The sequence below is a fragment of the Pseudopodoces humilis genome, chromosome 31 (genome assembly GCF_049639895.1).
Source record: "Pseudopodoces humilis isolate 2021_Gansu_Grassland_sample_001 chromosome 31, ASM4963989v1, whole genome shotgun sequence".
In the NCBI taxonomy this organism is placed as follows: domain Eukaryota; kingdom Metazoa; phylum Chordata; class Aves; order Passeriformes; family Paridae; genus Pseudopodoces; species Pseudopodoces humilis.
Window position 1 is genome coordinate 1,130,411 of NC_142230.1, and position 24,557 is coordinate 1,154,967.

The 24,557-nt window shown below is 62.4% G+C and overlaps 5 protein-coding genes across 9 annotated transcripts; 3 read left to right on the forward strand and 2 right to left on the reverse strand.

The window, feature by feature from the left end:
• Positions 1 to 166: 166 nt before the first annotated feature.
• Positions 167 to 5,342, reverse strand: MLLT11 (MLLT11 transcription factor 7 cofactor). Of its 2 annotated transcripts, none has more exons than XM_014262020.2 (2): positions 3,344 to 5,342; positions 167 to 1,904 (listed from the first exon to the last, which is right to left on the reverse strand). In XM_014262020.2, the coding sequence occupies exon 2, from the start codon at positions 1,895 to 1,897 to the stop codon at positions 1,637 to 1,639; it is 261 nt and encodes an 86-aa protein (XP_014117495.1). In that variant the 5' UTR covers positions 1,898 to 1,904; positions 3,344 to 5,342; the 3' UTR covers positions 167 to 1,636. The 2 variants fall into 2 exon arrangements, with proteins under 2 accessions (XP_014117495.1, XP_014117496.2); XM_014262021.2 differs by lacking the exon at positions 3,344 to 5,342 and adding an exon at positions 2,684 to 3,273.
• CDC42SE1 (CDC42 small effector 1) lies at positions 1,931 to 9,793 on the forward strand. 3 transcript variants are annotated; one of them, XM_014262017.2, is made up of 5 exons: positions 1,931 to 2,069; positions 8,065 to 8,236; positions 8,313 to 8,423; positions 8,776 to 8,850; positions 8,936 to 9,793. In XM_014262017.2, exons 1-4 carry the CDS (start codon positions 2,020 to 2,022, stop codon positions 8,845 to 8,847), a joined length of 405 nt encoding a protein of 134 aa, XP_014117492.1. In that variant the 5' UTR covers positions 1,931 to 2,019; the 3' UTR covers positions 8,848 to 8,850; positions 8,936 to 9,793. The 3 variants fall into 3 exon arrangements, with proteins under 3 accessions (XP_014117492.1, XP_014117493.1, XP_014117494.1); XM_014262018.2 differs by lacking the exon at positions 1,931 to 2,069 and adding an exon at positions 5,636 to 5,906; XM_014262019.2 differs by lacking the exon at positions 1,931 to 2,069 and adding an exon at positions 6,497 to 6,647.
• Positions 9,794 to 10,245: 452 nt separating this feature from the next.
• Positions 10,246 to 13,854, reverse strand: PRUNE1 (prune exopolyphosphatase 1). The gene is made up of 8 exons (XM_005533456.3): positions 13,667 to 13,854; positions 12,352 to 12,456; positions 12,073 to 12,278; positions 11,714 to 11,898; positions 11,483 to 11,641; positions 11,297 to 11,391; positions 11,047 to 11,205; positions 10,246 to 10,928 (listed from the first exon to the last, which is right to left on the reverse strand). The coding sequence occupies exons 1-8, from the start codon at positions 13,703 to 13,705 to the stop codon at positions 10,608 to 10,610; spliced, it is 1,269 nt and encodes a 422-aa protein (XP_005533513.2). The 5' UTR covers positions 13,706 to 13,854; the 3' UTR covers positions 10,246 to 10,607.
• Positions 13,855 to 14,241: 387 nt separating this feature from the next.
• Positions 14,242 to 18,772, forward strand: MINDY1 (MINDY lysine 48 deubiquitinase 1). 2 transcript variants are annotated; one of them, XM_014261994.2, is made up of 11 exons: positions 14,242 to 14,759; positions 15,484 to 15,532; positions 15,853 to 16,506; positions 16,599 to 16,656; positions 16,740 to 16,804; positions 16,917 to 17,075; positions 17,469 to 17,571; positions 17,653 to 17,795; positions 17,910 to 18,059; positions 18,171 to 18,308; positions 18,385 to 18,772. In XM_014261994.2, the coding sequence occupies exons 3-11, from the start codon at positions 15,925 to 15,927 to the stop codon at positions 18,451 to 18,453; spliced, it is 1,467 nt and encodes a 488-aa protein (XP_014117469.2). In that variant the 5' UTR covers positions 14,242 to 14,759; positions 15,484 to 15,532; positions 15,853 to 15,924; the 3' UTR covers positions 18,454 to 18,772. The 2 variants fall into 2 exon arrangements, with proteins under 2 accessions (XP_014117469.2, XP_005533539.2); XM_005533482.3 differs by having other exon boundaries at positions 14,243 to 14,759; positions 17,868 to 18,059.
• A 584-nt stretch (positions 18,773 to 19,356) lies between these two features.
• On the forward strand, positions 19,357 to 24,483 carry CERS2 (ceramide synthase 2). Its single transcript, XM_088068487.1, has 11 exons — positions 19,357 to 19,468; positions 20,786 to 20,959; positions 21,658 to 21,775; positions 21,869 to 21,987; positions 22,169 to 22,226; positions 22,307 to 22,357; positions 22,560 to 22,652; positions 22,804 to 22,932; positions 23,013 to 23,119; positions 23,223 to 23,376; positions 23,541 to 24,483. The coding sequence occupies exons 2-11, from the start codon at positions 20,787 to 20,789 to the stop codon at positions 23,667 to 23,669; spliced, it is 1,131 nt and encodes a 376-aa protein (XP_087924613.1). The 5' UTR covers positions 19,357 to 19,468; position 20,786; the 3' UTR covers positions 23,670 to 24,483.
• Positions 24,484 to 24,557: the final 74 nt, after the last annotated feature.

Sequence of the window (24,557 nt, forward strand, 5' to 3'; positions counted from 1 at the left end):
CTGAAGTGTAATTAATATCCTTAATGTGCTTATGATAATCCTTTAGGCTTAATTTTTCCACGCTTAAGTCTTCTGCAGCATGTGCAAAGACATAGAGGTGAGTTCTCAGTTCACCGTAAAGAGATGTGAGACATTTTAATGCTAAAGAACTTTATGTTAGTCTATGTGTCCACAGGAATGTGTTTGTTTTTAACTGATTTATTTAAAGTTTCATAATAAATACTTCTCCTGCAGGTTTTCCTAGGTGGGAACACAGAAGTCAAACAGCTCTGCAGAGGAGAGTTTACATTTTTCACCTCTGGTTTTACACAGATGGTTCAAAATCAGCACACTGGATTATTTCTGGAGATTACAGGAGAGCTGCATCCAATTTTCATAGTAGAATGCAGATTTTTTTTTCTGATTTTTGCACATTTCTGGCACTTTTTAAGTGCTGTCTCAGCCTGCCCCCAGCCACATACCCCTCAACTCTCAGGATGATTTTGGGATGCTCTACATCACTTCATCCCAATCAAACCCAAAAAAAGCACATTCAATAAGACAAACCAATCCCAGAAAACAATCTTGGGGAGGGAAAAAAACCTGATTGAAAGCCAAAAATTATTCCAGGTTGGGTTTTCCCCCCCCCCCCATTTTGAGATGATGCTCAGGAATAAGTCTCAGCAGGTGAAAATCTCCCCAGAGAAAACTCAAGGCTTCCACTTGAATGAATGCAGCATTGTTTGTTGTTGTTTTTAAAGGGATTGATTAAGTGGGTGGAAAACCTGAAATATTTTCATTTGGGGGTAAGATCAAACTAAATTCTCCATCTTTCAGCTCCATCCCATCACCCTTCCAGACCCTGCAATGTACCCAGCGTCTGTCCCAGTCAGGAGCTGCACCGGGAGTAAACCACGTGGGACATAAAGGATGAAAAAAATCAAATTTGGGGCAGTAAACACCCAGCCTTGACCCCACCAAGCAAGGTCAGAGCACTTCCATGTCTATTTACCCTCCTGGATATAATTTTTCCTGCTTGGGCTCACAGCACAAGGCTCAAAGTGATTATTTTTTTGTAAGAAGGAGGTTTGTGCTGATATCTTGGGCGCATCCCTGCCCCTTCCACCTCACATTCCCGAGGGGAAGGTTGAGGGACAAAGCGGATTTTTGAGGAATTGGGCCAGGGGAGTGCAGAGGGTCTCTGCTTCCTGCGAAACCAGGGCGATTCCCATTGCGCCTCCGCGCCCCGTTTGCACAAATGAGTTTCTTAAAAAAGCAGATGAGAAATGAGCTGAGGAATTGTCACACAGGGAGGGGACAGCCGTGGTCACACTGACACGGGGTGGGGGTGGCACCGAACAGAGAGGGGCAATGGGGGGGCTGTTTCTGCCCCCTCCCCTGGTGTTTGCCCCTGGTGCTGTTGCCCCCCCTTGCACCCTTGTGATTCCAGGAGGAAAAAGGGGAGAGGGGTCGGAGATTTTTGGGGAGCCCATCACCGTCAAGGCCGCGGTGAACTGCTGAGTGAATTAGCGATGGCAAAACTGCCCAGAAACCAAAAATAAAACAACCCAACAGCCTCCAAAGTGACAACAAAACCAAACCCTGGCATGCCTGGCGGGAAGAGAGAGCGGGGTGGTGAGGAGGGGCGGGAAGGGCTTCAAATTAAATCGAAATCTAAGGAGCTGATGCTGGCAATGGGAGCTCGCCAGAAGTTAAAGCTGTTGAACTGCAGCAGACTGTCCTCTTCCTGGGAGACGTCCTGGCTGCCCCGGTCCCCGAGCTTGCCCAGCCCTCCCTTGGGCTTGTAGAGGGCCATGTCTGCGAGCCCCAGCCCCTCCAGCTCGGCCATGTCCAGCCGCGGGATCGGCATCCTCCAGTAGATGAAGGAGTCGTACTGGCTGCTGATGGTGTCCAGCATTTTCAGGCTGTGAAGGGCGTGAGGGGAAAGAAGAGGAAGAGAAAAGCTCTACCAGAGACACGGGAGTTGCCCCAAAGTGGCCAGAAATCTGCGGTGTTGCCGTGCTGACCCTGTCCCGTAGGATGATCCCCCGGGAGGAGCTGACGGTGGAGGAGAGCGTGGGGTCGTGCAGGTTTGACTCTAGGCTGGGTCTAGCTGTAGGCTCGAGCTCTGACAGAGTTTTATCCACAGCCTTGGGCACAGCCCTTCTCTGTGCTGTGATTTGGAGGGGGCCTAAGGGACTTGTCATGCCGTGCCTCAGTTTCCCCTATCCAAACAGCCCGGGAGGGGAGGGCAGGGTGGGGATATTCCCCTTCCCAGCTGCTCTGGGGAGCTGAGGTGGGAGAGCAGCAGCCAAAGGAACTCTTTTTCCACCACCTGCACACCGGTGTCTCCCTCTCCCTGTGCTGAATCCCCATGGAGTGGGTAGAGAGGGGGGGTCCCTGTGCAGCCCCCTCCCCCCCGACCCCACCCCATCCCTCCCTCCCAGGACCGAACCCTCTGGAAAGGGCTGGAAGGAGCCTCGCCCAGCATTCCCACCACACCCCACCCATCCCTGCCGAGCCCTCCATCCATCCCCGCTGCAGAATTCCCCCTGCAGCCCCACCCCGGTCCACCAAAAACTGGGAAAGAGCAGGACAAGACATGGATCAGCTTCTTCCGCGGCAGGAGCTGAGTCACTGCCTGGCAGGATTATGTCATTCACCTCCTCGACTGGCATCGGAGGTGGGGAAAAAGCAGACTAACCCAAAACATCCTAATTTTCCTGCTGATTCCCTGTCTTGAATCTCGGAATTCAGAGTTCTCAAGGATGATTCAGGCATACTTTGGATCGTGCCCTGTCTGTGCCATGAGGGCTGATCAGCTGCTAAATTTAAGGTTCTGGATGTCACTCAGAATCTATGAAAGGCTCCTGTGTCACCCCCTCCGGGTAAACTGAGCCACAGGACTTTAAAATAGTCTCTTCCCTGGGAATTTTTCCCTGGGGGTCCATCCCTAGGGATCTGTCCGTGAGTTTCTTGCAGCACAACAGCAGAGAATTATTAATGGTGAGGGGTGTTGCAGACATGGATTTTTAAGCTTCAAAGGGTCAAAAATTGGAGTTTAGCGACAAGAGAGGGGGCAAAAGAGTTTAGTGACAAGCAAAATAATCAAATACCCAGTAAGGGGGAAAACCCCTCTTGTGTCGCGTGTCACCCCTAAAAAAGAGCATTTCCCATGGGATCAGTGTGGTCTGCTCATCCCATGGAAGCAAAACCACCTTTATCCACTCAATCCCCACGGGCTGTGGCTTATTTCCCCCCTCAAAAAAATCCCGACACCCCCCCCCCCCCACCTGCACCCAAATCCTTTCCAGAACGAAAATCGTCCTCTCGCCGAGCATCCTCCCCGGCTCGCAGCCCTTACCTGCGGTGGGCTCACGGGTGGGCTCGGTGCCGGCCGGGCTCTTTGTGCCGGGGAGCCGCGGGAGGTGCAGCGTCGCTTTTGTCTGCGGGCGAGGCTGGGTCTGCAATGCAGCCCCTCGGATTGCCCTTCCTCGTGGGGGGAGGATGATGATGATGATGGCAGATGAGTCAGCGGCTCCCACCCGCGCCAGGGAGGGGGAGGACGGCAGGGGCGGAGGCGCGGGGAGGGGGGGGATCCTGCGCGCTGGACCCCCAAGACGAGGGTATAAAAAACCTGCAGCAATTCCCAGTTCGCTCCTGAAGCCTTCAGATCCGTTTTGGGGGGAATAGCGAGGAATTTTAAGTCTGCAAGGAGCTGGGAAATATTTATTTTACCTGCATGTGAAGATGTGGGGTGGTGTGGTACCCCCAAACCTTGGGAGGGCACTGTGCAGATCAAACACAGGGAAATTTGGCTCAAAGGAACACAAAAAATGTTGGATTTTTTTTTAAATCTGAGACTGGGGGTGTTTGGTCCTAAGGCCACACAGCAAAAATATCCCAAAAATATCCCAGCTTTGTGGCCGTAGCCAGACGTGGAAATAGAAATAGAGGGAGACACCCAAAACTGGCATCACTGCCAGGGCTGAGGGGGGGCTCGCCCAGGGTGGGGGCACCTCACACCCCACTTCCCCACAGCTGATGCTCAGTGTCAGAGGGGCAACAAAGAAAACCCCCGAGGCAACCCCTCAGACCAGGGAATCCCCCTGCCCAAGCACAACTGAGACCCCAAAGAGCCTTTTTTGGGGGCACAGACCAGATCTGTACACCTGACAGGCTGAGGGCAGCCCTTGCCCTCCTCTCCCTGGGCTTTGCCTGAGATCAACATTCCTTTGGTGCTTTAGGGTTTTTTTCTCCCTTTTCCTCCCCATTCCCTGTGTGCAGCTCATTTCTGATGGTGCCAAGCAGTTCTGCCAGTGCTCGGCTTTCAGCCAGACTATTTCTGCCTCCTCCTCTCTTCCTCCTCCTCCTCCTCCTCCTCCCAGCGCTGTCATGGGCAAAGAGGATCCCATGTTCCTGCTCCAGGATGGTCTCAGCTCAGCCCCTCCAGCACTCAGCACAGGGAGAATTCTAGCTGGGAGCCCTTTGGAGGAGGATGCTGATCCCTCCAAGGGGTTGAGCTGCTGTGTTTTTGGGGTCCCCCAGGCCATGGGGCGCAGCTTTGCTGAGCAGCTTCATAAGAAGCTGGATGTCACCTGTGCCCTTCTCTGTCACCTCTCACATGTGACAGCCCAAATGTCCCTCTCTGAGAAGGGGCTGAACCCCCAAGGAGATGGAGCAATGAGGGCACTGCTCTGGGCTCTGGGCTCCACGGTTTTGGGAGGGCTGCAAGGGGGACAATGTCCCCTGGCAGCACAAACACCAAAAAAAGAAGAAAAAAAAAAAAAGGGCTCTTCAGCTGAAATGAGGTCACAAACACTTGGGGTATTATCAGCGAGGGCCAGCCGATGGCTGGGGACAGGCGTGGGACAGAGACCCGGCTGGGTGGGGACAGTGCTGCCTTGTTCAGGATTCCTGGAGTGGGAGCAGTGGGGATGGCTGGGATTTGGGGGCTCACACAGGAAGGGACACTCTGGGGCTCACAGCAGGCGTGTCTCCTGTGTGGGACCCTCCAGCTGGGCTGGGGACCTGCAGGAGGGGACACCCCAGAGGTCACAGTCCAGTTGGGCCAGTGTCGGGAGCCATGGCATTGTGTCAGCAAGCAGGACAGTGGCAGTGGCAGTGGCAGGACCGTGGTGGTGACAACAGCCCAGCAGATGTTGTGCAAGCAGAAAGGCACCGAGCTGGAAATGGTGAAAGCATTCAGCACCGGCTGCAGGGTGTTCCGGGGGTTCCCACGCCTTTGGGTGCCCCACGGGCCCTGGTGTTTCCATGGGAAAAGCGGGCATAAGGCTCAAAGGGGGAAAATGGGAGCAAAACCGGGACTTGCTGGGGACCCCAGTCTTGCCAGGCACCCCCTGGGATTCCCCCAGCATTCCTGGAAACCCCAAGCTTGGGACCCCCAGCCTTAACAGGACCTCAAGAACCCCCAGTCCTTATGGGACCCTGGAGATTCCCGTTCCTATCGGGATTCCCCAGCCCTTCTGGGGCACCGGGAATCTCCAGCTCTACAGACCCCCTCTGACCCCGGGCCCCCCGTTCCCACCGGGACCCCCGTTCCCACCGGGACCCCGGGTCCGGCCCCGCCGCCCCCTGCAGTACCGGCGGTGTCCCGGGAGGGCGCTGTGCCGGGGCCGGGCCGGGCCGGGCGGCGGGAGCTGCGCCGCGTCCGCACCGGGCCACGCCTGGGCTGCGAGCGGGGCACCGCCACCGGCACCGGCACCGGCACCTCCCGGCCACGCCTGGGTTGCGAGCGGGGCACCGGGACCGGGATTCGTACAGGGATCGTGACCTGCACTCCTAAGCCACGCTTGGGGCCGCTGCGAGCCGGACACCGGGACCGGGACCGGGACCTGGACTTCCGAGCCACGTCCGGGGCTGCGAGCCGGATTCCGGCACCGGGACCCGCTCCCGCGCCGGGACAGGTAATGGCGCCGCCACCGGGACGGGAACCGGCCCCCGCCGTGGGGTGCGACCCCGCGGAAGGAGCCCCGGAACCGCCGTAGGGAGGCGGAGAGGACACCGGGATCGGCACCGGAACGGGAGCGGGGCGGCGGGACGACCCCCCTTGCAGCTCCATGGTGCAACCGGGGAATCCTCCCGGGATCCCCGGGACCACCGGGTCCCACCAACCCTACCGGGACCCCCGGGGTCCCAAACCCTGCCGGGACCCCCTAACTCCACGGAGCCCCGCGGGTCCCACCGTGTCGCCGTTGCCCCGGGGGTCGCAGCCGGGACGGTCCCTCCCAAAGGAAGCTCAGCTCCCACTTTGCCGCCCCACGCCGGGGGTCCCGGGCCCGCAGCCGGGGCACCCCCGGACTCTCACCCCTGTCCCCACACAGCGGGTACCCCGGGAGTGGGTGTCCCCGGTACTGGGGGGCTCGGAGCGCGCCCCCCTGCCCGGAGCCCGCCGGTGACGCAGAGCCGAGCGGTGGTTTCCCAACCGGGAAGTCATTCTGCCTGTGCCGGCACGGGCCGGGCCCAAAGCCGCCCTGCCCGGGGCCACCGAGCTGCCCAGGGGGCTGAGCGCGGACACGGCTCATCGCAGGGGTGGGCTGAGGGCGTGCGGGGGGATCGGGGCTCCTGCGGCCCGTGGCAGCCGAGAAGACCCGCCCGGAGCCGAGGCAGCAGCCGGAGCCGGGCCCGCCGTCGCCCTTTGCGAGGACGTGAGGCCCTGGCGGGTGCCGGGGGGGATTTGGGGGCCGGAGGGGCGCGGGCGGGGGGTCGTGGCCGTGCGAACGCCTGGAGGTTCCCGCGGGGAGCCCCTGGTGGCTCGTACTTGGCTGAGCTCGCTCTCGGGGCTCCCCCGAGGCTCTCGCAGCGCCCCGGGAGCGGTGGCAGGGCTGAGGTCGGGGGGTGCCTCCCCGGCAAGGCCCTTCCGCTGCAGCGCCGGATCCCGGCGCTATGGCGGGGCCGCTCCGGCTGCCGCGTTTCCTTAGGAAATGGGGCTGGGAAGGAAAGGCAGCCCCCTCCTCACCTGCCCCGCAGCCGGGGGGAGAGGCCGGGAATGGCAGGGGGTGCCGGGCACGGCGTGGGCACGGAGCCGGTGTGCGCCAGCCGGGACGAGTCCCAGCCCGCCCGTTCTCGGCGTCCGCGCTCGGAAGGGTCGCGGGGGGACGGGGACGGGCGGGGGGCACGGGGGGCTCCTCTGGTTGTGCCAGGCTGGCAGTGCGGGGAGCGGCACCCTGGGCTCCCACCCCACGGGCCCCGGGGCCTCGGGAATGCCCGGCTGCGGGGTCATTCCGTGGGGTCCCTGCGGCCAGATCCTGCCCGGGGCCGTGGACGGGGCCGTGCTGAAGCTGGGCTCGGAGCCCCCCGTTTTGGGGGGCTGCCCCTGGCCCCTCTCCTCCCTGCCAGGAGCAGGAAGTGCGGGCCGGACTTTGGTCCATCCGGCGTCGCCGGAGCAGGGACAGAGGAAGGAACTTTTCCTGTTTGCCCGAGTGGTGGGTCCGGCACCCACCGGCCGTGCCGCGGGGGACTCTCCCGTGGCTGGAACACGGCTGTGCTCGGGCCACGGCCCCTCGTGGGCGGTGAGTTCCCTGCGTGCCACCGGCTGCTTTTGTAGCAAAGGACTCGTCTTTCCTTGGCGTGAGGGGAAGCCCCGTTTTGGGGGTGAGCCCCCTTTTCCACACACCCTTGCCTTCCCCAGGGAGCGCCATGGACGTTTGGGATAAAATCCCAGCAGTCCCCGTTTATTTCTCCCCCGTCTGCTCTTCAAAAGCTGGAGCGGAAGAGCTCAGCCTCCGGCTCCTTTTCGGAAAGGCCGGGATATTTATAGCTGCCTGGCTCAGGGAGTTGGGATTTGCCATGGCTGCCTCCATCCCCCCATCCTGCCGCAGCATCCTTCAGCTGTGTCCTGCCCCATCCAGCCCTGGCCATGGGGACAATTCTGGTGCTCTCTGTGTGATGTCCAGGGTCCCTGGTCTGATCCCTGGGACTCCCTAGGGATTTCCTTGCAATGACAGGTATCCCTTGGGTGGTCCCCAGGGGTCTGATCTGGCTTTTGTTGGTTGATGGGAATTGTTGGTCGGGTAATTTGGGGAGGTCAGGCCTGGAAGCATCACCCTCCCTTCCCCCTCACAGCCAGCTGCTCCTCTCCACGCTGTGCCACCCCGACCAGGTGTCCCCATGGAGTGAGCCCGCACGGGGGTCCCGGCAGCTGTGCCAGCACGGGGGGACGCTGGCTGCCAGCACCGCCAGCATGAGCGACTTTTGGCACAAGCTGGGCTGCTGCGTGGTGGAGAAGCCCCAGCCCGTGAGTACCTGCTGTGCAGCCATTTCGGGGAGGGGCGTGGGGCCAGCAGGGGCTGATGGCCTTCATCCCCTTGCAGAAGAAAAGGAGGAGACGGATCGACCGCTCCATGATTGGGGAGCCCATGAACTTCGTCCACCTGACACACATCGGCTCCGGAGACATGGCTGCAGGAGAGGGGCTGCCCATGGTACCCCCACGCTGCGGGCGGGCTGGGGGCTCGGCTGGGGGCTGGGGCTCAGGGCTGGCTGACAGGTGGTAGTTTTGGGGTGGTCAGTGTTGGTTTTGGGGTGGTCAGTGTTGGTTTTGGGGTGGTCAGTGTTGGTTTTGGGGTGGTCAGTGTTGGTTTTGGGGTGGTGGGTGTTGGGTTTGGGGTGGTGGGTGTTGTTTTGGGGTGGTGGGTGTTGGTTTTGGGGTGGTGGGTGTTGTTTTGGGGTGGTAGGTGTTGGTTTTGGGGTGCTGGGTGTTGTTTTGGGCTGCTGGGTGTTGTTTTGGGGTGCTGGGGCTCCTGGCACAGGTGGGTGACGGGTCCTTTCCTGCAGACTGGTGCTGTCCAGGAGATGAGGTCCAAGGGCGGCCGGGAGCGACAGTGGAGCAACTCCCGTGTGTTGTAGCGTGTGAGTAGCAGGCCATGGCACCCCCAGCGTCCCCTCGGAGCCACCACTTGGGCACTCCCATAACCCATCCTCTTGGATTTTGCAGATTCCTGGCTTTTTCAGCCCAAACTTGAACTGCCTGATCCCCCCGCTGGAGGAGAAGCCCACCTTGAGTGCTTTAACCCCGCGGTATTTATGCAGCACCATCCTCACCCAGATCCCGGTGACTTTGGGTCATCGTCCCTCTGGAAAATCCCTCCTTCCCAGAGGCACTGGCCGGTGACGTGGGGGGGGAGTGGGGACAGCAGCCCCCATCTCCTGCCCCGCCTGGAAAGGACACAGCCGCCCCCCTGAGACGTGCCAGGAGCTGCCAGGCGCAGCCCACGTGTGCCAAATCCTCCCAGTTTTCCCTTTTCCCACTCCCGTGTCTCCCATGGGCTGCATGGTGGTGCCTCAGTTTCCCCAGGGAATCAGTTATGGTGCAGAGGCAGATTTGGTGCCTCCCAGAACATCACAGAGGAGCAAAACCAGGATTAAGCCCTGATATTCTGGTGCCAAACCAGAATTAATCCCAAGATGTTCTGGTGTCAAACCAGGATTTGATGTCAAACTGGGATTAAACCCCAATTCTTTGGAGCAAAACTGGGATTAAACCCCGATGCTTTGGTGCCAAACCCGGATCAAACCCCAGTGCTCCGGTGTCTCAGCGTCACCGAGCCCACAGTGCCTCCAGCCGGCATTCCCACCGCCGCCAAACTCCCACCTCCCTCCTTTTTTTAGGATATGTTCTTATTTTTAAGCTCCCAAACCCACCTGAGCAGCCTGGGCAGAACCGTGGTGGGGTCCCCTCCACCCGGGATTGTCCCCGGCCGAGGCCGGACAGGGCCTGACCCGAGAAGGGCTCCGGAATTCAGGCGCGGGTGTACATAGTTTAATTAGCGCCAGGATTAAATATTAAATAGCACGTGCTGGGTGACAGAGCCTTTCCCCTGCCCTGTGCTCCGCAGGGAGCCGGGCTTTTCCAGCCCCGTGTCATGCTTGGGTCAGGGGTTTTTGGGACAAACATTCCACTCTGGAGATAAATGCCTTGTGCTGGCCCAAGGGGTGGGTGCACAGGCTGCCTCAGGCTCCTCGCTCCCTCCTCTGCTCCTGGAGCAGCCAAATCCCCTGGGGAAAGCCGAGCCCGCTGACATCCACAGCAGGCAGAGGTCACGACTTTCTATGGCACAACCAGTTTCCTCCTGGCTGGGCTGGACTGGGGAGCGTGGCTGCACTGACACCCCCTCCTTGGACACCCCAAAACGTTCCTGTGACCCACTGTAGAGGGGATTGCACCCCAGGGAAAGAGGGGCTGCACCCTCAGCTCGAGTGGGGCAGCACCAGACCCATCCCAGAATAAAAGCCAAGAGCCAAAACTGGAAGAAAAGGAAAATTTAATCCTTGGACCACTGACAATCCTGGACAGCTGCAAGTCCATACCCACCCTCTGGGGCCCCCCACTGCCCCCCAAGGATGGAAGATCGTCAAGAACTCATTAACTCCCACACCCCAATGCCTTCATTAAGGGGGTGCAACTGCTGCCCATGGCATCCCCAGAAACCCACGCTGGGTTCCACTGGGGCACAGGGAGCCACCGGGGGGGACAAACCACGACGAGGACCAGGAGCTGAGCACAAAGGTGGCTGCGACCCCCCCCCCCCACCCAGGCACCCCTCCGGGCCCTGCTCAGGGACCCCAACTTCTCATCCAGACCTTAAAAAGCCACGGGGTGTCCGCTGCTATTTGGGGGAGCCGGGGGGCTGCCCCACGGCGATGCGGCTGACCCGCTCCAGGACATCCTGGGGACACAGCGGGGGCACGGCCTGTGCCAGGGGACACTCCTCCACCAGGCTGTTCATGGGGGTGGGTGGGGGCACTGCCTCCTCCTCGGGACCCCCGGCGGCCCCCGGGCCCCCCAGCGCTGCCCGCAGGATGGGCAGCACCTTCTTGCGAGCGGCCACGCTGTTGCCCTGGGCGTAGGCGACCACGCCGGGCCAGGGGCTCGGCAGCGGCTGCAGGAGCAGGGACGGCGTCGTCGCCTCCTCCAGCGCCCGGCACAGCTGCAGGGGAGCGAGCGTGGGGCTGGGACCTCCCCGGCACCCCCAAAACCGGGAGCTTCTGGGGCGAACCGCAGCTGGGCACTGCCCAGAGATGCCCGAGCCTGGTCCCCTAACTCACCGTGCTGCGGAGGGGCTCCTGCCGGCTGTACACCGCCAGCTTCCGGGTGGGCTCGTGGCGCTCGTTAAAGGACACGGTCATGGCCACCAGCCCCGCGTAGCCACGGCCCTGGCAGAAAGCCTCCAGCTCCTGCAGCAAGCCGGGCCGGAGCAGGAATGTCTGCACGGAGGGGAGGGGCCTCGGCATCACCGGGATGTCCCCACAGCGTGCCGCTCCCTGCCTCAGTTTCCCCCTCAGCCCCAAGCCTCACTTCCAGGTCCTCGAAGATGCCACTGATGGCAACGACCACCTCGTCACTGGAGACGACTTTGAGGTCCTTCCGCAGCATCTGCTCCATCGTCAGCCCTGGGAGGTGGCCGGGGATGAGGCCCAGGGCACCTTCGTGTCCCCAAGGAGGGGCGGACACACCTGGGTGCCGCTGCCCTGGCACACACACCTGTGACATCAAACTTGGCCGCCTGCAGGGCTCCGAACACGGCGTCACGGGCCGGCAGCTCCGGGAACCTCTCCTCGAGCAGGGACACGCAGGTGACGTCCCTGGGTGTCACCTTGCCCGCGGCCGGGCTCAGGTTGATGCAGTCCAGCAGGATGGTGCCTGCGGGGACGAGCGGGGCCGTGTTGTCACCGTGCCGCGGGGCCGGGGCTCGGCCAGGACCCCCGTGCTCACCGTGCAGCAGCGCGGCCGTGGTTCTGTCCAGCACGCCCGGGGGGCCCTGGAGGATGCGCTCGGTCACCAGCGTGGCGCAGGAACCCACCGGCTCCACCGTCACCTGGCACGGGGGACCGCGCTCCCGCTCCAGCGGCCGGTGGTCCAGGACCTCCACCACAGCCTCTTCCAGGGCAGCATCAGCACTGGGGGGAAAACGGGAATGGTCACCCTGGCAGAGCCTGGGAAACCCCCGTGTTCCTTTTCTTCCCTAAAATCACCCCAGACCTGGATCGATTTGACCCACCCTGGGCGGCAAAATCAACTGAAGCTCCGGGTGGGTGGCCCTGGCCGTCCCCACCGTGCCACCCCCGGCTCACCCGGGCAGGACGTGGTGATCCACCAGCGTCAGGGAGAGCAGCCCAGCGTGGTGCAGCCCCCCCAGGTCGATCTCATCCCGAAAGATCAGGGAGGCGGCCGGGATTCCCCGGTCCCGCAGCAGGAACGTCGTCTCGGTCCGGAGCGCGAAGTCGGCGCGGGGGATGTTCAGCACCGGCACGAAGGCGGCTTTGGGAGCCGGGGAGGTCTGCGGCAGGGGTGACACCCGGTGAGGCGTCCCCCGGGCCACCGGCAGTCCCCAGGCACTGGCCGAGCCTCACCTGGGCCAGGAAATAGGCCAGGGCCAGCGCCGAGACGGTGGAGTCCAGGTCACAGGCCTCGTTGCCCATCACCACGTGGATCTCCTGGTGCTGCCGGATGTGATCCTGCGGGGATGGGAGGCATCAGGCACAGCAACAATGCGACCCCGTCCTCCAGAATCCCCCAAACTGCTCCCTTGGCCTCATCTCGGTGTCCCTGGAGCCACCCATCACACGTGTCACCCTCCCTCCAGACGAGCTCTGGCATCCCATCCTGGCTGGGATCCACTTGGAACCTCAGGGCTCAGTGAAGTCGGGGTTCCAGGAAAAGTCACCTTGGCCACCGTGGGGACAGGGACCAGCCCAGCCCCGAGCCCTGCCAGCACTCAGTGCTTTAACCCATTTGTTCTAGAAATGCTGTTTGGGGCTGGTTGTCACCCCCAAAAAAGGTGTTTCACTCTCTTTTGCTTGCCTGCAGCAGCAGGAAGAACACGTCACTGTCCCGGGCCCCGTTCCCCACCCCGTCACACCCGCGGGAGCCGCCCCATCCCCTGATTTTTGGGACAAATCTCTGGTGCAATAACCCAGATCCGCTCATTTTTGGTAGAAGCTGAGGAAAAAAACCCGAGAGCAGCTGCAGCCCAAACCCCTGGGCAGGTCGGGAGGCAGGGCCGGGATGGGGCTGCAGCAGGGGGTGCGGAACATTTCGGGGTGTCCCTGGCGTGGCTGTGCCACCTCGGCCGGGGCAGCACGCCTGGGGCTACGGGCCCATTCCCCGGGCACCCCCGGGCACCCAGCCCCGCTCTTCCTGCTGAACCCCAGCGCCGTGGGCACCCCGCTTTCCCTGCACCCCCTTTTCCTGCACCCCGCTTTCCCTGCACCCCGCTTTCCCTCACACCCCCTTCCCTCCCACCCCGCTTTGCCTGCACCCCCTTTTCCTGCACCCCGCTTTCCCTGCACCCCGCTTTCCCTCACACCCCGCTTTCCCTCACACCCCCTTCCCTCACACCCCGCTTTCCCTCACACCCCCTTCCCTCACACCCCTTTCCCTCACACCCCCTTCCCTCACACTCCCTTCCCTCACACCCCGCTTTCCCTCACACCCCCTTCCCTCACACCCCGCTTTCCCTCACACCCCGCTTTCCCTCACACCCCCTTCCCTCACACCCCGCTTTCCCTCACACCCACTTCCCTCACACCCCCTTCCCTCACACCCCCCTTTCCCTCACACCCCCCTTTCCCTCACACCCCCTTCCCTCACACCCCCTTTCCCTCACACCCCGCTTTCCCTCACACCCCCTTCCCTCACCCCCCAATCCCCCGAGCCCCCCCGTACCTGCAGAGCCGCCCGGCTCCCCGTCACGAACCGCTCCATGACGGCGCCGATCCGCGCCCCGAGCCGCCAGCACGGCCCCAGTGCAGCCCAGTATGATCCCAGTACAGCCCAGTATGATCCCAGTACAGCCCAGTATGATCCCAGTGCAGCCCAGTACAACCCAGAACAACCCACTATAACCCGGCAGGGCCCAGTCAAGCCCAGTACAACCCCACTGTATGTGGGGCCCAGTATGACCCCAAAATATCCCAGTACAGCCCGGGAAAATCCGGCACGGCCAGCCCAGTACAACCCCAGTACACCTCAGAACCCCCCAGTACACCCCAGTCCATCCCAGTCCCTCCCAGTCCAGCCCAGCTCGCCCCGCCCCTCGGGCCGCAGGGGCCGCTGGGAAGGGGCGGGGCCGTTCCCGACATCCCCCGCGGCGGGGGGGGCTCGGGGGGGGACCCCAAATTCTCTTTTTTCACCCCAAAACTCTCCCGGAACCCCCTCAACACCCCCGCATCCCCCCCCGGTCCCTCAACACCCCCGGATCCCCCCCCGGTCCCTCAACACCCCCGGATCCCCCCCGGTCCCTCAACACCCCCGCATCCCCCCCCGGTCCCTCAACACCCCCGGATCCCCCCCGGTCCCTCAGATCCCCCCGGCACCCCCGAGCTCTGCTGCCACCCCAAAACCGCGGGCCTCAAACCCAGCCGAGGGGAGCCCCCCCAGATTTTACTGCACCCCCAAAATTACACCTTTAATCCTTTTCCTCCTCCTCCCCCCGCCCTCAATCCGCCTGCCCACAGAAAGCCGGAGCCGGCTGGAGGTGGAAAACAGGCCCGTGCGAGGCTGGGAAAACGGGGAAAAACAGGGAAAAAAGAACAAAAAAAAGGGACAAAGTAATAAGGGAGAGAGGATAAAAGGAAGGTCAGATTAAAAAAAAGAAGAAAAAGGGAAAAGGAAGACGAGAGAAGCAAAGGAGGAGCGCGAAGGAATAAAAAAGGATTAAAGAAGGGGAACGGAGGGAAAAGCAGGAAAAAAAAGAAGAAACAGAAAGAAAGAAAAGGGAATAAAGGAGGAAAGAAGAAGGAAAAAAGCAGGAGAAAAGGTAAAAGGAGGTTCAAAGGGTTAAAAAGGCGGGATAAAGTGGAAAAAGAAGGGGAGAAGGAGGAAAAAAGGGAAAACAAGGGGAAGGTAATAAAGAAAAGGAGGGGAAAAAGAAGGAAGAGCAAGGGAAAAGGAGCGAAAAGAAGGAAAAAGGAAGGAAAAGCAGGAAGGGACGGCAGGGCGGGATCCGAGCGGGGCCGCGAGTGGGAGTTCAAATGCATCGAGTTCCCTTGGGTCTGCTGAACTGCTCTGCATTTTATTTTATTTTATTTTATTTTATTTTATTTTATTTTATTTTATTTTATTTTATTTTATTTTTTGTAGTTTATTTTCTCTTTTATTTTATTTTACTTTACTTTACTTTATTTTGTTTTATATCACTCCCTCGTTTTACGTCTCCGTTCGTGTAATTTCGTTTCAGTTCACGCCGATTTCTGTTCTATTTGTTTGTTATTTAGTGTCAGTTGATAGCAAATGAGCCTGTATGTCTGTAGTTAATTACTTAATTACCCACGCTGTTCATTTATCTGTCTGCTCACCTGTCAAAAGGTTTTCCTGGCATTTATTTAATCAATAAAACTCCTTATTTATCAGCTCAACCCCCTGTCTGTCAGGACTGTTTGTTATCTAGATTATTTTATTTACCCATGCCTATTTATTTATTTACTTAATTTTTAAAATATTTATTTCTGTTATTTAATAGGTGTTTGTTTGTTTGTTTGCAGGGGTTTCCAGAGGGCCCAAGACCAAGATTAGGGGCTCAGAAGATTGCTGGTGAGCTGGGGGGACTGGGGTAGCCAGGGGCAGGAATCCCAGGGTTTGAGAGTGGAATTGGACAATTTTCTTGATTGTCCAAATCTCTTGCCTTTTTCAAAGCCAAAATCTTGAACTCATTTGTCTGTTTAAAAGCCAAATTTCCAATTTTCTTGGCTGTTTAAACCCCAAATCTTCCAAATCTCCCCATAACTTCAAAGCCAATGTAAAGAAATATGGGAGAAAAAACCAGAAATCTCAGCTAGACGGGGCCGACTGGGCTATGATATAAATATATCTATTTCTGAGTTTCCCTCAAATTCCCCAACTTTCCCTCCCAGGGCTCAGATTTGGGATGTGGCTGCTCCTGGACAGACCCCGAGCGTTCCCAGGAGCCTGATCCAGAAGGTCCCATGGAGCAGCAGGGGACAATTCCAGCCTCTCCCAGCAGCGAGGGGACCCCCCAGCCCCCCGAGGGTGGGGACGGAATTCCCGGTGTTGGGGACACAATTCCCGGTGTTGGGGACACAGTTCCCGGTGTTGGGGACACAGTTCCCGGTGTTGGGGACACAGTTCCAGATGTTGGGGACACAGTTCCCGGTGTTGGGGACACAGTTCCCGGTGTTGGGGACACAGTTCCCGGTGTTGGGGACACAATTCCCAATGTCAGCCGGGAGAGCCCCGCTCCGGCCGGGGAAGGTGTCGGGGCTGGATCTGGGCAGCGGGAGGGGGTGTCCGGCCCCGAGGGACCCCCGGGGGGCTCCCCCGAGGGGCCACGGGTGGAGCAGCCCCTGCAGGAGGGGGGGTCCCCGCTCGGGGGGTCCCCGGGAGCCGCGGCCGAGCCCCCCCGGGCCCGGCGCCCCGGGCGGGACGAGGATTTTTACTGCGTCAAGTGGATCAGCTGGAAAGGGCAGCGCACACCGGTGGTCACCCAGAGCGAGAACGGGCCCTGCCCGCTCCTGGCCATCATCAACATCCTCCTGCTGCAGTGGAAGGCAAGAGGGCTCTGGGGGGGCTCTGGGGGGGCTCTGGGGGCTCTCCCCAAATCCCAAGGGGAAGGATCCCCACCCTCCTCTGGTTCTCCCAGGTGAAGCTGCCCCCGCAGAAGGAGGTGATCACGGCCGAGGAGCTGATGGCACATCTGGGTGAGTGGGGGAATGGGGTGGGGGCTGCACTGGGACCCCCACGTTCCCAGCGCCGGGACTGGGCTGACCCCGCTGCCTCGCAGGGAATTGCATCCTGGCCACTCAACCCCGCGACACCTCGGAGGGGCTGCAGCTGAATTTCCAGCAGGTGAGGAGCAGCCCCAGAACATCCAACCCCGCTGTCCGGGGAGCTCGGCTGGCCGCAGGATTTGGGGTGGCACCTTCTGGAGCAGCCCCCCCGTGTTCCTCCCGCCCACCAGAACATCAGTGACAGCATGACGGTCCTGCCAAAGCTCTCGACGGGGCTGGACGTCAACGTGAGGTTCACGGGGGTCTCAGACTTCGAGTACACCCCCGAGTGCATCGTCTTCGACCTCCTCAACATCCCGCTCTACCACGGCTGGCTGGTGGACCCCCAGGTGAGTCCCCCCGGCTGGCCGGTGGCTTCCCCGGGGCCACAGAAGTGATGCCAGGGCTGGAGACCTGTGAGGAGCTGGGGCTCGTCCCGGGCAGGGTGAGCAAGCCGAGGATGGATGTCCCATCCCTGGGAGTGCTCAGGGCTGGGTTGGACAGGGCTTGGAACAAGCTGGTCTACAGGAGGTGTCCCCACCTGTGGTTTGGGGTGTCCAGATGATCCCAGAGAGTCCCAACCCAAAGCCCTCGGTGATGTTTTGAACCTGAGCCGGTGGATGACTCCTCTGGCCGTGGCAGGAGGTTGCACTGGGTTGTGTTTGCAGGTCCCTCCCAGACCCCTCTGCTCTGGCTCCATCCCCAGCAGGAGCTCACCCCCTTTCCCTGCCCTTTTCCCGCAGAGCCCGGAGCAGGTCCAGGCCGTGGGCAAGCTCAGCTACAACCAGCTGGTGGAGAAGATCATCACCTGCAAACAGGCCAGCGACTCCAGCCTGGTGAGCGAAGGTAACGCCCCCGTCCCTCCCCGCGGTCCTGGGGGGCTCGCTGGGCGCCCCCGGCCCCGCCACGGCCCCGCTGTCCCCGCAGGGCTGGTGGCCGAGCAGTTCCTGGAGTCCACGGCGTCGCAGCTGACGTTCCACGGGCTGTGCGAGCTCACGGCCCGGGCCCGCGAGGGCGAGCTCGGCGTCTTCTTCCGCAACAACCACTTCAGCACCATGATCAAGCACAAGGTGTGCCCCTGACCCCCTCGGGCCCCCCAGAACGCCCACCCGGGCTGAGCGTGCCCTGTCCCTTCTCGCCAGGGTCACCTTTACCTGCTGGTGACGGACCAGGGCTTCCTGCAGGAGGAGGGGGTGGTGTGGGAGAGCCTGCACAGCGTGGATGGGGACAGCTGCTTCTGTGACACCGAGTTCCACCTCAGCCATGCCCCGGGCAAGGACGGGGCCACCGCGGGCCCCCCGGAGCACCGGCTGCAGCAGAGACAAGTGGACCAGGTAGGGGACAAGGGGTGGCAGTGAGGGACACCCGAGTCCCATCCCGGCTCCGCGGGGGGCCCGGCAGGGTTCGGGCTCGCGGTGCTGACCCCCCGTCTTTGTGCTCCTCAGGATTTCATGGTGGCCCTGTCCCTGCAGCAGGACCCTGCCTCGGCGCTCAGCGACCTGGAGCTGGCGCGGCAGCTGCAGCACGAGGAGTACCAGCAGCACCATCCTCATCCTCACCCCGCTCCTCCTCAGCCGGCGCAGGTAGCCAGGCGCCCCCGGGGTGTGTGGGGGTCTCTGCGGGTCCCCCCACACCCCAGCACTGTCCCTGTCCCCGCAGGCGAGCGGGCGTCCGGCCGGAGAGCGGCGGCAGCGGCCGAGGCCGGATTTGGACTGTGCCCTGCTGTAGCACCTGGTGTCCGGGGTCCCCACGCCCGCAGCCCCCCGAGCGCCCACCCTGCATCCTCCAGGGAGCTCTGTGGGGTCCCTGCAGGCCGGAGTGGACACAACGATGAGGGGTGACCGTCTGAGGCCACCCCAGGACCACCCCAAACTTCCCAGTGGCCTTAACACAGGGGGGTCCCGCTCAGGGTGAGCCCCCTCAGGGGGTCCCACACCTCAGTCCATGCTCTGGGACATGGGTGGGTGTGGGGCTGGGGGCACATGTGCACCCCCCTGTTCAAAATGTGGCCTTAGCCCTTGGCAAGTAAAGGACTTGTTCCCCTGCACACGGATCTGGCACCCTGACACCACTGGGGGCTTCTGCGCGCCACGGACCCGCGGCTTGGGGGCATTTGGGGGGGATCCGGGGGGATTTGGGGTCACGGTTTGGGGTCCCCTCTGTGGGGTGCAGTGGTGCGGCGCGGCCGCCAGGCGGAGACAGGCGCGAGTGGGATCTATGGGGCAGAGATGGGGCGCTGGGGGGATTTGGGGGGCACACGGGGCTGGACAGGGGCGTGTGGGGGTGTAGGGCCTGCACAGGGGGGTGCAGAGGGACACAAGGGGTTCACATGGGGTGTGCAGGGATGGGCGCAGGGCACCCATACAGCTGGGTATAGGGCTGTGTATATGGGGCGCACAGGGCTGTCTATAGGGGTTGTAGCTCGGGTGTATTTGGGGTGTAGCTCGGGTGTATTTGGGGTGTAGCTCGGGTGTATTTGGGGTGTATGTGTGGGGCACCCCGGGGCCCATAGGGTGTGCACAGATCCCCTCTCGGCCGTTGATTGCTCATGCCTGGGCCCGCCCCGCTCCGCCCCACGGCGGGCGCCGCTCCCCGCGGCGTTGCGGTGACGTCACTCCCGGGTTGCGGTGACGTCAGTGCCGCCGCTGCCTGGCGCGGGGCGCGCGCGGGACGGAGGGGGCGAGCGGCGGCTCCGTGAGGGCTCCGGGCGGCGGCTCCGTGAGGGCTCCGGCGGCGGCGGCGGGTGAGTGCGGCCGGGGGGCAGCGGGGGCACGCGGGGCCCCCCCCGGCTCGGGAGGCGCCGCCCGGGGGGGGCCGCGGGATGGTTCCCGCCCGCCCCCCCCGCGCCAGGGCCGCGGCCGGGCCTTTCTGCGGGCGGTGGGCGCGCACCGGAGCCATCCCCGGCCTCCGTCACGGTCCGGCAGGGCCCCCGGGGCTGCTCGGGCGGGGCCGGGCGGAGCCGGGGCCCCCCGGGGCCGCAGCGAAGGCTCGGAGCGGCCTCGGGCCCCGCCGGGGCCGCTGCCCCCAGACCCGCAGCCCCCGGGCCCGGCTCCCTCTCCGTCCCGTTTCTCTGTCCGCGACTTCCTAAAAACGTCGGGATTTCGTCCGTTTCCAGCAGGATCGCTCCTGAAATCAGCTCTAGGGGAGGGGTCCGGCCTGTCGGTGACCCCCTCCTCCGCCGGTGTCCCCGGTGCCGGGACATCGCGCTGTGCTGCCGGTGCTCCGGGGCAGGAGGAGCTGCCGGCCCTGACCGGGGCCTCACCCCGTCCTCCCACGCTCCCCTCCCGTTACCTGCCCGCGGCACAGCCCCGGGAGTCGGGAATTGCGGCACCTCCCTCCCGCCTGCCCTTGCGAAACCGGCCACGGTGGTTCCTCTTCCTCCCCCGGCGGAGCGGAGCCGCCCCGAGCCTCGCCGCGATCCCCGCGCCGCGCTGGGGATTCGCTTCCCGGGGCTGGGATCCCGTCCCGACCCCGCGGGGTTCCCCAAAACCGGGAGCGACGGAGAGCCGGGATGCGCTGACCCCGCGGCGAGGGGCGGCTCCCCCGCTCCCCCCGGCCGGAGCCTTTTTAAGGCACAAAGGTGCTCATTGTGCCGCCGGCAAATCCCTAATCCCGCGCTGCTGCTGCGCTGGGCCTCGGCAGGGTGCCGGTGGGCTCCGTGCCTCCTTTTCCCACCGGGAACTGGGTTTGGATCGGCCGCGGGATGCGCACACGGCTCTCGGGAGGGAAAACAGCGTCGGGGGCTTCTCCTGCTCCTCCTGCGCTGCAGAGCCGGGGTTGCCGTCCCGGAGCGGAGTCCCGGCTCTTCCCTCGGGCTGGTGGCCGGGACCCGAGCTGCCTGGTCCCTGTTAATGATCACCCTCCGACCTCTGGGCTGCAGGGGCAAAGTCCCTCGGTGCCCGAGCCCAGCGCCGGCCGCTCCGACGGGGATTTCACCGGGGCCTCCCCGGGAGCCGAGGTGGAAATTGGGGTGGCTGGTGCAGCGGGAGACAGGCCGGGGTGGGATCAGCCGTCTCCTCAGAGATGTCCCCCTCACTTCTCCCCCTTTCGCTCCCCCCAGCATGTTTCAGACCTTGTACAACTATTTTTGGTGGGAACGGCTCTGGCTCCCGGCAAACCTCACCTGGGCTGACCTGGAGGACCGGGATGGGCGAGTCTATGCCAAAGCCTCTGACCTGTACATCACCCTCCCCTTGGCCTTCCTCTTCCTCGTTGTCCGGCACCTCTTTGAGACGTGAGTCCCTTCCCTGGGGGTGGGGACGGATCCTGAGCCCCTGCTCCGGCTCTCCCCGTGCCCTGGGGGCTGTGGCCGAGCCCTGGGATGTGGCACCCTGTGCTCAGCCTGGCTGGGGGGTCCTGATCCCCCCTCCCCAAACGCACGTGCTCCCCCTGCCCCACACAAACACGGCTTTGTGCATCCCCCGCTCTCACCGGGCGTTTAGGGAGCGATTTGTTGGGCAAACAATGGGAACAGACCCGGCATTGTTGGGGTGGCAGGAGAAGGGGGGACTGCCCTTCAGCAGAGTGGGGACAGCCCGTGACAGAGGGCGTCGGGGGGCTCCCCTGTGGCACACACGGGTTTGGGGGATCCGGGGGGATTTGGGGTCACGGTTTGGGGTCCCCTCCGTGGGGTGCAGTGGCGCGGCGCGGCCGCCAGGCGGAGACAGGCGCGAGTGGGATCTATGGGGCAGAGATGGGGCGCTGGGGGGATTTGGGGGGCACACGGGGCTGGACAGGGGCGTGTGGGGGTGTAGGGCCTGCACAGGGGGGTGCAGAGGGACGGATAAGGGACATCCCCCCACCCTGGGGAAGGTGCAGCAGGATGGGGTGACCGAGGCACTGAGTGGTTGTGGATCCCTGGGTGGCTTTGATGGGGCCAAATCATCCAGGTGACAGAAATGGGGACATTTATGTCCCCAACTCCTTCCCCAGGTACGTGGCCACCCCCCTGGCCGGGCTCCTGAATGTCAAGGAGAAGGTCCGGTTAAAAGCCACCCCCAATGCGGTGCTGGAGAAGTTTTATGCTGCCACCAGCAAACACCCTAAGCAGGTGAGGCCTGGGGGGTCCCCAGAGGTGCCTGGGGGGGTGGGGGTGGCGGAGGCAGGGCTGTGTGACACAGGGGGGCTGTCCTGGTGTCCTCAGGCTGACGTGGAGATGCTCTCAAAGAAGAGCGGCTGCACCGTGCGCCAGGTCGAGCGCTGGTTCCGCCGCCGCCGCAACCAGGACCGGCCCAGCCTGCTGAAGAAGTTCCGGGAGGCCAGGTGAGACCCCCCTTCCTGCCTGAGGTCGCTGTCCCTCCACCCCGGGGGGCTCTGGGAGCCTCAGCTTGGCCGGGAGCTGCCTGGGAGGGTGGGAGACGCGGGATCCGGGGCCGGTGGGTCCGTCCTCTTCCCTCCTGCTCCCCGGTGCCCGGTCTGAGGACCGTCTGCTTCCTTTTTCCAGTTGGAGATTCACCTTTTACCTTATTGCTTTCATTGCTGGCATGGCTGTCATAGTGGATGTGAGTATTGCCCCCCTCCCGTGCTCCCCTGGCCCCCTCAGCCCCTCTGACTGCTCTGTCTCCCCCTCCCCATCCCACAGAAACCCTGGTTCTACGACCTCCGGGAGGTGTGGAAGGGATATCCCATCCAGGTGAGCACCGACCCGTCCTGGCTGCCAGCCCGCGGCTTCTCCCGGGCACCAGGATCAGCAGAGGCAGCTGGGGGTGCAGGAGGGTCTCTTGGTCCCCCTGGAGGTTTGGGGGTCCCCAGGACACCCGGATGGTGCCCACAGAAGGGGACCAAACCCCTGTGGGGGCACAGAGGACGCCCCCCAACCTGTCCCTTGTCCCCAGAGCGTGCTGCCCTCCCAGTACTGGTACTACATGATCGAGCTCTCCTTCTACTGGTCCCTGCTCTTCAGCATCGCCTCCGACGTCAAGCGCAAGGTGGGGGCTCTGGGAGGGGTGGGAGTCGCTGGGACACCTTGGCAGGGTTTTCCTCACGCTGGTGGTGGGCAGGAGGATGTGGGGACACGCAGGTGGGATCCGGGCTGCCGTAACCCCCCCAGCGCTGGGCTCCCCTCTGCTTTGGGCACAGGATTTCAAAGAGCAAATCATCCACCACGTCGCCACCATCATCCTCATCAGCTTCTCCTGGTTCGCCAACTACGTCCGTGCAGGGACGCTCATCATGGCCCTGCACGACTCCTCGGATTACCTGCTGGAGGTTGGTGTGTCCCCCTCCCCTCTGTCACCGCGTCCCCCGTCCTGCGCCCCCCGCCCGGCTCACCCCCGCTGCCCCCCCAGTCTGCCAAGATGTTCAACTACGCCGGGTGGAGAAACACCTGCAACAACATCTTCATCGTCTTCGCAGTCGTCTTCATCATCACCCGCGTGGTCATCCTGCCCTTCTGGTGAGCTCCGGGGGGAACGGGGGGAAACGAGGCAGGGTTTGGGGGGTGTCAGGGGGGTGGGATGCTGGTTCTGCCCCGCGACTGGAGCGGCTTTTCCTGGCAGGATCATGCACTGCACCATGTTCTATCCGCTGGATCTCTACCCCGCCTTCTTCGGCTACTACTTCTTCAACTTCATGATGGTGGTGCTGCAGTCGCTGCACATCTTCTGGGCCTACCTCATCATCCGCATGGCCCACAAGTTCGTAACTGGAAAGGTCAGAGGGGACCTGGGCCCACGGGGACGCCACGGGGGTGGACGGAGGATGGGGCTCGGCAGGGGGAGACCCCCAGATCCCGAATCCCGACTGTGGTCGCAATGGGGAAACTGAGGCACGGCAGGAAGATGGGGGGCGGCTGACCGAACCCCCTCTGCCCGCAGGTGGTGGAGGATGAGCGGAGTGACCGCGAGGAGACGGACAACTCTGAGGAGGAGGAGGAGGTGGCCAAGAACGGGCCCCTCTCCAATGGCCACCCTGTCCTCAACAACAACCACCGCAAAACCGACTGAGTGCCCCGGACCCGAGAGCTGCCACCTCGTGCCACCGGCCCGGCCCCTCCGGCCGCTCCACGCCGGGACCCCGGAGCGCCTGCCGGGCCCCTCCGGAGCGGGGCCGCAGCTCTGCCTCACTCTCACCGCTGGTGCCCTTCCACCTCTCACCTGCTGCCTTAATCCACTGCGGTTCCCGGGGCTGGCGGGGACCCCGCCGGGAGGGCTCCCGTCCCACCGGGGCGGCTCCTGCCCACCCCGCAGCCCCTCGGGTTGCTCTGGCCAAAGAGCTCGGCCCCAGCCCCTCGCTGGGCTCTGTGTTATTCCTGATTTCCCAACCATTCCTTCACCGGGGGAGGGGAAAAGCCCCTTTCTCTGAGCTGTGTCCGGCTGGAACAGCCGGCTCAACCCCTGCTCCGCCCAACCGGGAGGGAGGAGCGGGGAATCCCTGGGTGTTCAGTGCCTGAATGATGGGATGACACTATGGAAGTGCTTGGGGGAAGGAAGCTCTGGGGCTGAGTCACTCGTTGTGTCTCACAGAGTTTAATCCTCTCATTTCGGTAAATGGATTTTGAGTTTCTCCCTCTCTGGCCTCTCCCAGCTGTAACAGGACAAATTTCCAACTGATTTTTCCTTATTTCTTCTTTTTTTTTCTTTCTATTTATTTGGAAGACAGAAGGAGCCGGGCTTGGCTCTGTCTCCTGCATCCCTCGGGATGCTGCGAGACCTCCCAGCACAGAGGGGTGGGGGGGAAAAAGGACCATTAACCAATGCCAGACCAAAATGTGTTTTGTTGTTCTCGTTTTTTAAAAAAAAAAATAAAAAAAAAATAAAAGGTTAAATATATTAAAAGTTAAAAGAACTAATAAACTTGGGTAAAAAAAATACAGGATTTGGGCATATTCTGTG

Excerpts from the sequence above, each read along its gene's own strand:
- CERS2 (XM_088068487.1), top strand. The coding sequence starts at position 20,787 with ATGTTTCAGACCTTGTACAACTATTTTTGGTGGGAACGGCTCTGGCTC. Across the intron at positions 22,358-22,559 it reads GGAAGGGATATCCCATCCAG|AGCGTGCTGCCCTCCCAGTA; the intron begins GTGAGCACCGAC and ends CCTTGTCCCCAG. Across the intron at positions 22,933-23,012 it reads CCTCGGATTACCTGCTGGAG|TCTGCCAAGATGTTCAACTA; the intron begins GTTGGTGTGTCC and ends CTGCCCCCCCAG.
- CDC42SE1 (XM_014262017.2), top strand. The coding sequence starts at position 2,020 with ATGATCCCCCGGGAGGAGCTGACGGTGGAGGAGAGCGTGGGGTCGTGC. Across the intron at positions 8,237-8,312 it reads TGGTGGAGAAGCCCCAGCCC|AAGAAAAGGAGGAGACGGAT; the intron begins GTGAGTACCTGC and ends ATCCCCTTGCAG. Across the intron at positions 8,424-8,775 it reads CAGGAGAGGGGCTGCCCATG|ACTGGTGCTGTCCAGGAGAT; the intron begins GTACCCCCACGC and ends CCTTTCCTGCAG.
- PRUNE1 (XM_005533456.3), bottom strand. The coding sequence starts at position 13,705 with ATGGAGCGGTTCGTGACGGGGAGCCGGGCGGCTCTGCAG. Across the intron at positions 11,899-12,072 it reads GATCACCACGTCCTGCCCGG|TGCTGATGCTGCCCTGGAAG; the intron begins GTGAGCCGGGGG and ends TTTTCCCCCCAG. Across the intron at positions 11,206-11,296 it reads GCATCTTCGAGGACCTGGAA|ACATTCCTGCTCCGGCCCGG; the intron begins GTGAGGCTTGGG and ends CCCTCCGTGCAG.
- MINDY1 (XM_005533482.3), top strand. The coding sequence starts at position 15,925 with ATGGAGCAGCAGGGGACAATTCCAGCCTCTCCCAGCAGCGAGGGGACC. Across the intron at positions 16,507-16,598 it reads TCCTCCTGCTGCAGTGGAAG|GTGAAGCTGCCCCCGCAGAA; the intron begins GCAAGAGGGCTC and ends TGGTTCTCCCAG. Across the intron at positions 16,805-16,916 it reads TGCAGCTGAATTTCCAGCAG|AACATCAGTGACAGCATGAC; the intron begins GTGAGGAGCAGC and ends CCCGCCCACCAG.
- MLLT11 (XM_014262021.2), bottom strand. The coding sequence starts at position 2,760 with ATGCCTGAATCATCCTTGAGAACTCTGAATTCCGAGATTCAAGACAGG. Across the intron at positions 1,905-2,683 it reads GGAAAATTAGGATGTTTTGG|CCTGAAAATGCTGGACACCA; the intron begins GTTAGTCTGCTT and ends CGCCCTTCACAG.